The sequence below is a fragment of the Rissa tridactyla genome, chromosome 15, assembly GCF_028500815.1.
Source record: "Rissa tridactyla isolate bRisTri1 chromosome 15, bRisTri1.patW.cur.20221130, whole genome shotgun sequence".
Taxonomy (NCBI): domain Eukaryota; kingdom Metazoa; phylum Chordata; class Aves; order Charadriiformes; family Laridae; genus Rissa; species Rissa tridactyla.
The window spans coordinates 7392465-7406950 of record NC_071480.1 but is presented as its reverse complement, the minus strand read 5'-3'; the positions used below and the strand labels follow the sequence as shown (position 1 = coordinate 7406950).

Genomic DNA, 14486 nt, shown 5'->3' with positions numbered 1-14486 from the left:
TGCTTGTACCTTTTTTTGGGGGTTTAAGACCCATCCCCTGGAGTCAAACACCCAAAGAGGGTGTTTGCTTTGGGTTTCTAAAGTGAGTTTCTCACTGTCCTGATGGCAGTGGAAAAAAAAAAACACAAACCTCAGGAGGTGGGATGGCCCTAACGCTCCAAACCTGGAAATAAATCACCTCAAAAAAAACAGCCTTTGTAAAGAAATCCCCGTGGCCCCGGTGCTTGTTTGCAGACCAGCCAAGTTTCGACCTCGGCATGACGCGGTTTCCCAAAGAAGGAGGCGGTGTTGGCGCTGCTCCGACAGCTCAGCCCCTCCACGGCAGGAGCTGGATGTGTCCCCCCCTGCCCATGGAGGCCACTTTCCACGGCATGGGCTGGGCTGGAGGAGCAGGAGCCCTGCAGGGGCTGCAGCCCCTGACCCAGGCATGCACTCGGGAGATGGCAAGGAGGAGGAGGAGGAGGAGAAGGGGCAATATGCTGAGCATCTCCTCGTGATGGCATTTATGCAGGGGCCATTGCATTGTAGCTCGGGCAAGCGGCCACCAGCGCTCCCCTGCAGCAGGGCAAGCCCTGACCTGCCAGTGCATTGTGCCGGCTGCGCCACCGGGAACGGCCGTTGGCAATGGCCCACTGACCCGTCCCGGGGCTCCCTGGGGCGCGGAGGCAGGCAGGGAGCTTTGCCAGATGGGCTCCCCAGTGCCAGAGGGTGCACCCCCTGTGCACAGACAAAAAACACAGCCAAAAACACGAGGGTGCAGGTGTAGAATCATAGAAGTGCTGCTTAGATAATCAGGTTCTGGTCCACATCAGAGCACTGCCTTGTCCTGCCTCAGTTTCCCCATCAGATAAAATTACAGAATGGTTTGGGTTGGAAGGGACGTCAAAGGTCACCCAGTGACACCCCCTGCCCTGGGCAGGGACACCTCCCACCAGCCCAGGTTGCTCCAAGCCCCGTCCAGCCTGGCCTTGAACCCCTCCAGGGATGGGGCAGCCACAGCTTCTCTGGGCAACCTGGGCCAGGGGCTCACCACCCTCAGAGTAAAGAATTTCTTCCTAATGTCTAATCTAAATCTCCCCTCCTTCAGTTTAAAACCATTACCTCTTACCCTACTGCTGCACTCCCTGATCCAGCGTCCCTCCCCAGCTTTCCTGTAGGCCCTTGGGTACCTTGGATGCTGTAAGCCATCCAAGCTGTGTGAATGCCACAGGTCCCACTGGGCTCTGCTAGGAAGTGCAAGGTTGGAGCTGGAAAAGCAGAAAAGGGTCTTTGTCCCCTCTCTGTTTTCAGACCCACCTTTCCCAGAGCCCCCGCAACCCTGCAGAAAGGTGTTTGCATCCAGCCTGATCTCTTCAGGCAAAGATACTGGAGTCCAGCCCCAGGGTCTGTCACAGGCTGTCTGGGGTTTGCTATGGCAGCTTTATTCCGTCTAAAAATCAGTGTCGCAGGGGCAGAGAGTCCCTGAGCCATCCCCAAGCTCTACCCCTCATTGTAGGCCTGGGGGCCAGGCTGCCCAGATGCCATTCCTGTCCCCCGCAGAGATCTGCTGTACCTGGGATGGAGCTCCCTGCCCAAGTGCAGTTCCCATGGGATTTCTCGTCCATGTGAACTCCTGGATGCACGTTTGGAAACCTGTTTTTTCCCAAACTTTGGAGGTTCATTCATTGCTATGCAAGGCAAGTCCATTCCCTACCCTCCTCCATCCTGTCTCCCCCTTCTCCCCCCCACCACTGTCCCAGTCTGGGATGTTAAAATGGGCTGAATTTTTCACGATGAGGGGGGGGAAAAAAAATTAAAAAAAAAAAAAAAGGAAATCTGGGGGCGGAGGGAGAACCCGTGAGCTGTGACCTCCTCCAAAACGCACAGCACCAAATCCACACAAGGAAAACAAAAGGCAGCGAGATTAGCATTTCCAAACAGAGCAGAGATGGCCCCAATCTTTGAGCTGTTTATTCTAGGCGTTGATTTTCAATATTTAGGATGATTAGCAAGTGAAAGCCGGCTGTTGCCAGAATGGCTCCGTGCCAGCCCCACACTCAATGGAGGGGAAAGAAAGACACGGCAAGAAAAGGAGAGAAAAGAAGGGCTTATGTGTATATTTTTTCCCCCCTCTGCGAACGGGAGATTGGTTTGAGGTGTCAATGTTTGCCCATCAGGGAGGCATGATGGATGAGGGGACGGCTGGAGAAATAGCAGAAATAAATAATAAAGGAATAATTGCCATGTGCTTAATAACTGGCAGGGGAAGGACCCGGCTGGGGCTGCGATGGCTGAGTTTGCAGGGAGTTTTTAGAGTTGGGTGCTTCCCCAGCCCGCTTTGGTGGGTGCCAGTGGTGGGATGCCCCAAAAACCACAGCCAGATCAGGGCTGCAGTGATTTGGGTTTTCAGTGCACGATGCTTTGCCCACGCGTAGAACAAGGGCAGTGCCACCAGCTCGAGGGTCCCCAACCCATTGCCACCCCTGTACTGGGTGAGCTGGAGCAGCTCGCAGGGCTGGACTAGCCCCAGCCACGGGTTGTAAGCCACCCTGCTGCCATTGGCAAGCCCGGGCAGGCCCGGTGCTGCCAGGTCCCGACCTTCCTCCTGGCACTAGGCTTCGCCCCAAGCACACCCGGGCTTTGTGCGGGCAGCGGCATGGTGTCCTCCCTCTCCATGATGCTCCCACCCCAGAACACCCCCACTTGCACACCTCCTCCTGGCTGCTGCTTAAAAAAAATAACCCACCACCACCAAACCATCTCATTGAAAGGAGGAAAAAAAAAAAAAAATCACGTCCAAGTTGGTTTTGTTGCTTTCAGAAGCTGAACAAAACGAGGTTGTTTCAGGCCTTGCCTGGTGCCTCCTTTATATTCATCCTTTCTCACTTTAAAACCCTCGACTGGCTCCGGCGGGCTGGAATATTTTTTCCTGGCAAGGTAGCTTTTTTTCAGTCCCCTGGCAGGGTCGGGGTGCTGGGGGCTCCTCTCTTTCCAGGGGGTTTAAAAACAGAAACTATGCAGTGGTGCCTGGCAAAACAAAATAAAGCGGCGAACAGAAGGGGTTGCCAGCTTTTTGCAGCCCTGCCAGTGTCACCGCTACTGGGGGGAAGCGGAGAGAAGCCAGGACAGGGGCTCCCCTTTACTTTTGGGAGTTCATGATCCTCGAGGTCAGAGGACAGCCCAGATCTGCCTCCAAAAGCCCCCCTAGACACACCAAAGCTGTCCCCCACAGGGATAACCCTACCTCATCCAAGGGCTGCATCCTGCCCTCCCAGCACAAGGCACTCACAAGCCAAGGCCAGCCCCTGCAGGGAGCCCAGCCTTTGTTTTGGACTGAGATTGGCCGGATTGGGAGCAGCTGTGACCACTGCAAAGCAAAGGGGCAGCTCTGGGGCTGACTGCTGCGGTGCCTGCCGATAATGGGATCCAGTAGATCACCAGAGAGGTGACAGAGTAGTCCTCATGTGCTATGGAGATGAGAAGGGCTAGGTCCCCAGTGCAAGAGGGGTGGGACATCCTGGAGTGGGTCCATCTGAAGCATCGAGCTGGACAAGTCCCAGGCAGGGTCTGGAGGGGGATCGCTATCCCTGGAGATGCTCAGATGTGACGGGGGGGCTGGGCAGCCACAAAACAGGGGTCAAACCACCATTTTTCAGCGTCCCCTTCCAGCCCGCTTCTCCCACCATACCAAGTGGCATCATTGCCCCACAGCCTGGCCCCAGCCCCTCACATCCCCGAGCCAACCTGTCCTCCCCATAGGGTTCCCCAAACCCGCTGTCCCCAGACCCGCTGCCCCCCCACCCTGCCTGCGCCAGCAGCTGAGCCTACGCCGCTTTTCCTCCCTGCCTTGGCAGAGCCCAACTGCTCCTCGGCGTAATTGGCCTCGCGAGGGCTCGGCTGTTTCTGCGGCTTCTGTGCAGCTCCTCTCGCCGCCCTGCACCCAGGAGGGCTCCAAAGCCACTTGTGTTTCTTACAGGGACAGGTGGGGACATGGCATAAGCAGAGGGATAGTCCCAGGCACTCACACCATGTCATAGAATGATTAGAGTTGGAAGGGACCTTAAAGATCAACTAGTCCCAACCCCCTGCCCTGGGCAGGGACACCTCCCATTAGAACAGGTTGCTCTAAGCCCCGTCCAGCCTGGCCTTGAACACTTGTCACCCCCAGGGGCTCCCTGCTGGGGCAGGGAAGGATGCTCCAGGGGTTGAGACCAGCTTCCAGGACTTAGGATACCAGGCGCAGTCACCTTTGAGCCGCAGAGGTGATTTGTAACCACTGCTATACAGGTGGTGGTTCGTGCCTCAGTTTCCCCACGGGAACTGCTGTGCCATGGCAGAGAGGAATGGTAGCACCCATGTACCAGGGCTGGGTGTACACCCAGGGCTGGGCTGGTGAGGTGTCCCCTCCCTCCAGGCGAGAGGGGCAGACAGAGCCAGGCGGTGCTAGAGGCAAACAAGGAGGCAAAAGGGGTTTTTTTCTTCTCCATTTTTTTTTTCTTTTTTTTTTTTTAATTTGTAAATAACTTTCCATGAAAAAGGTTAAATTGCACACATATCTCTGCAGTTCTTCAGCATCAGTGTAGAGGCCCCCAAACAGGAAAATATAACAAAAACAACAAATAAAAAGAGGCATCAGCAATACAGTTATAAACATCTAGATCGATCCCCAAAGCTCCCCAGAGACATGGCCCTCGCTCCCTGGCCCTGGGACACCAGCCCCAGCCGTGCGGTGACAGCCCAGGGGACTTCAGACGCTGGCACCTGGGCAAAGCAGTGGCCCCAGCTCTGCTGCTTGCATGAGCTGAAGATGTTGGTTCTCAGCCTGCCCCATGCTTTACTGGGGAAATGCGGGACTTGTGCTCCCACCTCCACAGCTCCAACCCTCTCACCAAATTTGGGTGCAAATTACTCCATGGGTAATTGATATTATTCTTTTTAAAGGCTTGTTTATTGATTCTTACACTACAACTATACTCTCGCTAAATTATATTGCTCACATTAAAAGTCCTAAGTGCTTTTGTAACCAAAAAAGAAACTCTTTACAATCTTCCATTTTTCGGCAAGTCTAAGACACACCACTAAAGTTACAGCTTCTACTTACTCCTACCTAATGGCTACTCTATCTCTAATAACCTACAGTGAAGGAGAGGTGAAGAATCCAGATCTTGAGAGCTTCAAGTCAAGTTTCGGCAGAGTTTGGCCCCGCTCCTGAAACGTTTCTGGGCTACTTTGCAGAGATCCTGCCACGCTCTCACTACGTACTGAGCCAAAGGGCCAAAGCTTCAGTTTCTGTCAGTGCTGGCGGCTCTCCTGGCTAACGAGCTGCTCCTGGCTGGATGGGACTCCGTCTCCGCCGCCGTCCCCCGAGCCTGTTGCGTGTATAGTCTTTGGCTTGAGCTCCTGGATGGAGCCTGAATGTGGATTTCTTTCTTCCTCAGTCCCACCTGGGAGCATTCGACGTGGAGTGACCTGATCGCCACCAGCTCATGGCCATGCCACAGTGTTTTCCTCTCCAAAATCACATCTTTAATCAGGGTTGCCCTGGCAGCCGCTTGGAGCCCGATGGATGAGCAAAAGAAGTAGAGAGCAACAGCCTCAGACCAAAAGAAAACAAAACAAAACAAAACAAAACAGAGAGGGACTATGTCAGCTGGTGAAAGACAGAGAGGGTTTATGGTGGTCTAGACCCTTCGGCAACTGCAGTGAGGATTTTGAGTACAAAAAAATACAAAAGCCAGTTCTGAGAGTGCCCTGGTCCCTGCTGCTCCTCTCCTGCCAGGGCCAGTTCCTGGATCCTTAACGAAACCTGTTGCTGCTGCTGCAGGAATACTCCCTCGCGTGGTCTTGGTTTACAGAACAATGAACACAAGCCTTTAAACAGTGAAAATATAAAACAACTCCCAAACTGCATTTCCCCTATCCCCCCACTATTAAGAAATTCTAGTGCTAAAAATATAGGTTTCTTTGAATATATCATATATAATAGATTATATAAAAACATCTAAAGAGGCAGATGCTGAATTTATAAACCTTTTCTTCATCCCTAGGCACAAGTCAGGAGGGAGGTTGAACTCAGAGAATCCAGAAGGGACCTCTATTTGCTTGCTAGCTAATTATCACACTATGCCTACCAACTAACCTAGACAGAACAAGGAAAGAGAGAGAGAGAAATGGAGAGACGAAGGGGTGAGGAAATTGCACTTAGTCTATCGAGTCCTAAGCCACCAGGAATCTGATGTCTTGGATGGGATTTAGCAGGTGCTCTCCTTTAGCCCTGAAAGAACATATGCCATGTCCATTTCCATGGAAAAAAAAAATTATGATAGTTCACATTTCTTCCTTTAAAAGTAAAAAAATAAGTAGTGTTATATTTCTTCTCATAAGGAAACTCGTGGAATTCTGATGTATCCTCTAATGATATATCAAGCAGTGCCTGTGGTGGTGTTTTTTTCTCCCCCCAGTGTTTCTGTGAATAATCTTACGATGGAGCCGGCAAAAGTCGCTGTGGATGTCTCTGTCTCTAGAAAATCTTGTAAGTCCCTTGTAAGTCCAAGCAGCATGGGGGGGAGCATCCTACTAAAGTCTGTGTGGCCTTTGAATGGTGACTGGCATCTTATAAGAGTGACGCCAAACTGCCCCAGTCGCTCATGTCTGCTGGCAAAGAGGCGTCATTGAGTTCAAACAACTGCTCCACGTTGACGGAGTTGGAGAGGTAATCGTTTGTGCCTTCGTCCCAGGCATGCTGCAGGAAAGAAGTGGCCATGAGGGTTTCGTCAAAGTCCAGGTTGTTCTGGTTGCATTCAGAGAGGACCTGCTCCTGCTCCTGGGGACAGTCGATGTGGTGCCCGTGTACTGTCAAGTCCAGGTCACGTGTCACGGGGCTGATGGGAGGCGTGAGCTCCAGATCCTCAAAAGTGGAGAAGTCTCCGTTCAGGTTGGTGTTGAAGATGGCTTCCCAGTCAAAGTCACCTTTCAGCGATCCCAGCTCGGTCTGCTCTTCCTGGGTCAGCAAGGCAGAGTTGGAAAGCCGAGACACCTTGGCCGTTCGGTTGGGCGAGGGCTGCTTGCGCTTCTGCCCTGCTTTGCCATCCGCTGGATTCCAGTTCTGGTCACTGGTGACTTCTTCAAACTCTTTCAGCAGCTGCTGCGACTCTGTGTTGACGTTGAGGATGTTATTGGAGGTACAAGCCAAAGAGGACGGGCTGGTGACACACCGTGCTTCTTGCTGGGCTGTTTTGGTGAAGGCCGGGTGGATCTGCACTGGGGGCATCTTCCGCTTTTTGAAGGCACCATTCTTGAGACGGTCGGCGTATTGGGGGTCAAGCTTCCAAAACCCACCTTTCCCTGGCTCACCCTTCTCCCGGGGCACCTTGATGAAGCACTTGTTCAAGGAGAGGTTGTGCCGGATAGAGTTCTAGACCCAAAAGAGGGAAAAAAAAAAAAAAAAAAAAAAAAAAAAAAGAAAAACAAGGCTGAATGTTTGTCTGCTGCCGCAGCACCTACCTGCGTGGGGAGGCTGGTGGAAACCACGTTTTCAGCAAGGATCTTTGTGAAAAAGAAAGCAGAAACAGCAACATGAAGACATCCCGGGCTACGTGCCCAGCAGAAACTCCCCCGCCCCGAGTCACCAGCAGAGTTCTCTTGCCTCCTGTCTAATCCAGCCAGAGGTGGCAGGAGCCAAGGGGTTCAAGCTAGGACTTGCCAACCAACAGGAATCTTTGGGGCAACTCTCCTTGGCTGTAAATTGGGGACATGGGGCCTTGGATCATACGAAGCACTGGGAGAAACCGGGCAGACTTGCCCTTGCCATGAAGCTAAGGAGGAAGTCAGGCCCTCCTTCATGGCTAAGGAGGACAAGGAGGGTCTTTACGCCAATGTGCCACGGCCCTGTTACAAGTGGCAACACACGGCAGCACCGTGGAGGACAGCATCATCAGGACCCTCTTCACATCTCCCAGTCCATCTGTGCCTATTGCTAGGGGTGAGGGGAAAATATTTGGCCAAAAAATAGGCACCGTGCCTCCCCGCGGCCAGGCTGACACAAACCAGGCGGGCAAAACCCAAGAGACACGTGGGCTGCCCCACCGCAGCCCTGTGTGTCCTCAGAGGTGCCTCCTGGCCTGGGGAAACTTGGGGTGAAATCACTGCATCTTCATCAACCACCACTCAAATGAGCTGGGGGGGGAAGGGGAAAAAAAGAAAAAGAGGAGTTTCTGCTCCCGTCGAGCTGTTCTGAAACCCTGAATGTGCCTGGAGTGATGTGAATAATCAGAAAGGAAACTCAGTTATTGGGTAAATAACCCGGCGTTGGACTCCACAAAGCCAAGACTGTATTAAGAGATTGGATATGGTAGAGGGTTTTTTTTTTTTTAATGTTGCCTGGATATCTTTATGCTTATTCATCCATAATCCGTAGTGCCGAATAGGAAAAACAAGGCTTGAATGCTTAGAGCTGTTGAAAAACACGCGCACACACACACACACACAACAAAACCCTCCTCTGGGCTGAAGCTCCTTGGGTGTGTTGGCTCCTCTCCAAAGCACTCAGCTCCCACAGGAATATATCCATCTCCCCCCGGAGTATGGGTGGCATGACCTTTCCAGGCTGTCTTCACGTACGGGAATCGGGATAGGGGATGAGAACACAACCTCGAAAAGAAAGAAAGAAAGAGAAAAAAAAGAAAGGAAAAAAGAAAAGAAAAAAAAAAGAAACAGAAAAAGGAAAAAAAGAAAGGAAAAAAAGAAAAAGAAAAAGAAGAAGAAAGAAGCAGCAGGAACACAGATATCTCTGCAAACAATCCAGGCTGTGGTAACTCCAAATTTACAGTTTAACAAAGTTTTACAAGGGTCAGAGACTTGCAAGCTGAATTCTCTGCTCCCCGTCTCCCCTCCCCATCCCAAACTTCATTCAGCACGGGCTGCCCTCCATTATTACCCGGCCGGTTAACATATTTATCATTCCTGTCTGCAACAATCCCGTGAACCCCCTGCATCTCTGCGGAGAGGGATTGAAAACCTTCTTTCTTTTTTTAATAAACACATTTAATTAAAAACGTGGTGATTATCCAGCTGTGAGTTCGCAAGAGAAAGTCAACACGCTGGCACACAGCTCCTCCTCCTGAATCGCTCCTGTGGGTCCCCCCCAGCACAGGGGAGGCTGGGGGACCCAGGTTGCCCTGGAGGGGGATGAGGGGGTTCCCTTCCCTGTGATGGGCTTCAAGAGCTGCTGGAGACCCACCTGCCCAGGGAGAAGGTGGGCAATGCCTGGGCAGGGGGTTGCCCAGCCCTGTCTGGGTGGACACTGCCGTCGGGATCGCTGGCACACTGCGGATTTGGGCTGGGAATAACCCGAGCCACCCAATAACCTCCTGCCCTGCTACACCCTAGAAAGCCTCACATACCGGAGGTCCCCTTGTTTGATGGAGGAGGGCAGTGAGCCAAGGTGGCTGGGAAAAGCCCCTGTGCTTCAGGCTGTCCTCACAGCTGGTGAGCCTGAGGGCTGTCCCCTACCCCCCAGGGACACGCTCGTGCTAGCTGGGGACAGCAGCCCTAATTGACCTCTCTTGGGCTTCCCTCTAAGGCCTCACCAGCTCATTACAGCGATGGAGCCTCCTTCGCTTGTCCAAGGGGACGGGAGACCTGCCCTCTGCCCTGCTTGGAAAGCAGCGGCATTTCTGCTCTGCACCTCCCCAACGAGGGATTTGTCCAACAAGTGGCATCTCCCTGGCGGTCCTCTCCATCCGTCTCCTATGCCTGGCCCTCAGCACCAGTAGAGATACCGTAGAGATCAGTAGAGATACTCGACCTGGCTGTCTCATGTGTGCTCAGCCCTGAGGGATGCAGGACTCCACAAGAGCTCCAGAAAGGTGAAGCCAGGGATAAAGACACCTTCTCCCCAGAACCAAGAAGAGACGCAGAAACCATCAGACCAACAGGTAACTCCCTGCTCCCAAAATGGCCCTGGGGTCTCCCCCATAATGGCTTCTTCCCTCTGCCACCCTCGAGGCCATGGCATTTTTGCACACCCCAGCTCTTTCCTGTTACAGCCCTTCCCCACCAGTGACGGTGCCACTTTCCTCCCAGTGGGATCCAGCATCCCTGTGGGACCTTGCCTTGCAAGGTGGAGGCTGTGGAAAGCCCTCCCCAGCCCTGTGGGGAGAGGGGACAAGGCAAGAGGTGTCCAAATCTCCTACCTGCCAGGTGGGATCAGCATGTCGGAAGTAGCAGAAGTTGTCGGTAATCCACTTGTAGATGGCGGCGAGGGTGATTTTGGGCTTCTTGCTGGCTTCCATCGCCATGCAGATGAGGGTGGCGTAGGAATAAGGCGGTTTGATGTGCGGGTTGGTCTTGTAGTCGATATCCTCAGTGAGCTGAGGGTGCATGGCCACGGAGTGGTGTGCCGTCCTCGAGGTGGAAGAGGAGATGGGCTTGCAGGGAGTGTGGGGCATGCCCATGCACGCCGGGTCGGCGGCCAGGGGCGAGCACGGGGCGGCAAAGCTGGGGATCCTGTGACAGTCGTGAGGGTCCGGGCCGCTAGGGCAGTAGGAGGACTTGCCCATGCTGGCGTTGATGATTGAGAAGTCCTGCAGCCACATGAGGCTGGTCAGGCTGTCGTCCAGTTCCGAGTACCTCATGCTGCCTGTCTGCCTTCTGTCCTTCGCTGCCTGCAGGCAGCTCGGCCACCCCTCAGCCATGCCTTGGCGCAGCAGCAGCTCTTGCGGGGTACACGTCAAGGAGAAGGAGGGGGACGGGGCAGATCCTGCAACAACAGGGAGATGGTTGAGCCTTCCTGAGACACAGCCGCTCTCCAGCACCTGAGCAGGGCTGGGCCTGGGTGATCCCAGTGCCTCTGGGTGACCCATCCCTGGGGTGCTGCACATCGGAGCCCGAGTGCCACCCCCGGGGTGCTTTAGCAGCCCTGAATCTCAGGGAAATTCCCTCAAACCCCTACACCCCAGTGTCACCCAAACCCTGCAGGACCAGTGTTGCCCAGCAAGCCTTCAGCTGAAGGAAGAATTAAAAAAATACAATAAAAAAACCCTCAAAAACCCAAAATTCATCCCACAAAGCGAGGATGTTTCTCCCACCCACTGCTAGTTGGACAAAAATCTCAGAATCCAACACCACCTCGACAAAATATGTTAAAGTTCCCCCCCGCACTACCAGCTTCTCTGGGTTTCATGCTCTTTCTGCTCCTCCCTTCACCCAGCACCCCTAAAACAACCCGGAGTTGGGGGGGGCACAGACCCACCCCACACCCACCCTCACTCCGTGCCGGTGAATTCAGCCTTCGGTTATTCCCGGGGCTGGGGATGCGGCTTCTTGGCTTTGCTGCTGGGGCTGTAAACCCTATATCCCGTAGTTTTTTTTGGGGGGGCGAAGAGAGAGGCCCCCCTCCAATCCCCCCCAGAGTCCGAGGAGCCCTGCGCCGAGTGCCCCAAGCCCCGCACCGGCTGCGCGGCGGCGGCTGCACCGGGGGTTCCACCGTTTGAAAGACGCCGGGGCTCAACAGTCGCGGGGGGGGGGGGGAGCGTGGCTGATCCACCTGCCCCGCTCCCACAAAACAAGCTTTTCCCCCCCCAAAAAAATAAGGCACAGGGGTAGCGACAGCTCGTTCAGATGTCTGGTCCCCGGTGTCACCACCCAGCGCCCGTGGCCGCAGCGAGGGACATCCCAGAAACGCTCGGGAAGCTGGGGGGGGGGGGGGGGGGGGCAGGGGGAATAAAAAGAGTAAAAATAACAATAAAAATAACAATAAACGCCACCCCCGTGCAAACCTGCCGCCCCTGACAACACAAGTAAGCCGAGCTCCCGGCGGTTCTGCCTCCCGCGGTCCTGTCCAGTCGCCCCCCCACCGGCGACCCCCCCGCTCCCCGCTGCTTTCCGCCACCACCGTCGTCCCTTACCCCGTCCCGGCGACGTCCCCAAACTCCCAAAGTTCACGAGAGAGCAAGAAGCTTCTGGAAAAAAACGGGGGGGGGCGCGGGGCAAGGAAAAAAAAAAGGGAATAAAAAAAAAAAAAGGAAAAAAAAAAAAGCCGAAAAGGCCTGGCACTGGAGATAGCGGGGCTGGGGGGGATTGGTGCTCTCCCCCCTCCGGGCGAGGGATGGCCCCGGTGCCAGGCCCTGCCCGCCGAGCCGCCGTGATTTGCCGGCCGCCCGGGGGCCGCTATTAAGTAGCTGCTCCGAGAGGCTTCACGCGTTGCCACGGCAACGCTCCGCCCCGTAAACAGCTTCCGGGCCTGCCATTGGTCCTCCCGTTGCCATGGGGAATGGGCGGGTACCTGCCAGTTTGGGCTGAGACATGGCCATTTGGGGACGGACCCCCCGGCGTGGGGATGGGGGCGGCTGAAGGTGTTGGACGGGCAGGGTTGTGGTACCCGGGTGGACCCCGCCGTACCCCACGCCCGGGGACAAACCCAGCCCCAGCAAACCCCAAAACCTGTGTCCTGCTCCCCACCCCGGGCTCGCACAGGGGCAACCTCAGCCCTTTCCTCCTACCTGTGCCCCCCCCACTCCACTTTGGACCCTTGAGGAGCCCACAGCAATTAGGGCAAAGCACGAGGAGGCAGGAGGGGCTGGTAGACCCCCAAATCAAAGAGTGGGGTCTGCCTTTATGTAATTAAAAGCATTAGAGCCCTGTGCCCCTGTAAGAAATCCCTGACACCCCCCCACTGCCAGTCCAAGGGATTTAACAGAGAGCAGTGAGGGACCCCCTCACACTCCCTGACCAAGGGGGCTGAGAGCAGCTGTGAAACCCAAGGGAAGCCTGTTTGCTTTCACCCCACAGCGCAGAGGGGGGGCTTTGGGGTGCCTCGGGGAGGTTTAAACACTGAGCACTCCTCCTGTGCCTGCCCCACGGGGGAAGGACATTTGAGAGAAAGGGGCAGGTGAGACGCCAGACCCGATCTTGAGGGTTGCTGCTGCCTGAAGTGGTGGGTACAGTGAAGGATTTTCCAGCCAGGATCCTGCCAGGATTTGGTGAGGCAAGTTGGGGGGGGGGTCAAACCCTCTCCCCAGGACACAGGCAGGTACCCCTTTGCTCGTGTCCGTCCCCAGTGGCCGCAGGCTGTGAGGTGACAGATGCTGGGACTGGGTGTGGAGGAGGCAGCTCCCAGGGGAGCGGAAATTTATATTTTGCTTTTCAGCAGACCTATACCCAGAAAACAACCCCAAACCTCAGTTTTCTGCCCTTGCTAACAGCTCAGCTCCCTCTGGAGCAGGACCCGCCCCTGCAAAAACACACCCAAAGGCTGCAAGTGCTCCAGGGCTGATCTCCAGCGCAGCCCTGGGCTTTCCTGAACAGCCTGGGGCAAAGCACTTCAGGCTTCAATTTTTCCATCCTCCCCCTTTGCAGGATCTGACCATCCGCAAGCCCTCCCTCCATCCACGGCTTCAAGGCGCTGCCCCTCACAGTGCATCAGCCTCCTCCATTAAAACCAAATTACAACCCGCCCTTACAGCCCTCCTCACCTTCAAGGCCCCAGCACGAGTCCTCCGTCTCAGGAGGGATTTCTCCTGCATGAGAGCACCCAACTCCTCAGCGCTCCTCCTCTCCCTCTTCTCCTCCAGAAAAGGTCCCCTCTGGGTGTCCTCATCCATCCCAGCAGTGTCGGGGGCCGCTGAGCTTGTGCCATCTGCCTGGCCATGCTGGGGAGATGCCACTACCCCAGCCCAGGTTTTTCCTGCATTTGCACCTTCTCCATCCCAGCAGGGCTCAGAGGAGGCAGGATTTAGGATGGTTGGGTCAGGTGGGTTAGAAGGACCTTGGGAAGCGTTTAGAAAATCTGAAGCAGCTGAGCTGGTTTTGGGGATGTGCCTGGGTGATGGGTGGGGGGACACTCCCAGCCAAAAAGGGTTTCTGCCCATTGAGCCCCCAAGACCCCAACTGTCCTTGCCTTGTAACCACAAAATGACTCTGGACGCTTTGTCGACGTAAGATACCCTTTATTAAACATACTCTTGAAATCCAAAACATGCTCAAAGCAAAGTCATAAGCAGCAATCTGGTTTCCTTCCTTAAATCCCTGATGGGTGGATCGCTGGAACAAGGGGCTGCCCCCTGAAACAGGGGGCCGTTGCCTTTCACCCCACGCTGCTGGCACTGGCGGCTCCTGTCCGCCCCTTGTCCCTTCTGGGTGGCTGAGGACAGCGCTGGTGTCGCCCACACCAAAATCGGAGGATGCTTATTTCTTTGCTCGCACCATGGCAGTGGCACGCTGCTCGGCAGCAGCATCTTCCTCGCTCCTCTATTGCCTTGTGCTCACCAGCAGCCACCCCATGAGCTTGCTGGGCTCCTCCTGCAGCCTTGGGGACACCGCAGCTCAGAGCAGCTGGAAAACCCTCCCAGTCACCTCCCAGGACCCTCCTGAGCAAAGGACCTGCCTGTTCAGCCCTGACCTCCCAGCAGCCACAAGCACCATCCCAGCCCTACGCTGTGGTGCCTGGTCGCAGAGAGCTCTCATTGTTCCCTTTGAAACTGAGGAAAGGTGGGCTTTGACAGGCGAGC

General features: G+C 55.0%; 1 protein-coding gene across 1 annotated transcript; it reads right to left on the bottom strand.

Moving 5' to 3' along the window:
• Positions 1-6592: 6592 nt before the first annotated feature.
• FOXJ1 (forkhead box J1) lies at positions 6593-12284 on the bottom strand. The gene is made up of 3 exons (XM_054221975.1): positions 12263-12284; positions 10173-10738; positions 6593-7393 (listed from the first exon to the last, which is right to left on the bottom strand). The coding sequence occupies exons 1-3, from the start codon at positions 12282-12284 to the stop codon at positions 6593-6595; spliced, it is 1389 nt and encodes a 462-aa protein (XP_054077950.1).
• Between the last annotated feature and the right edge of the window lie 2202 nt (positions 12285-14486).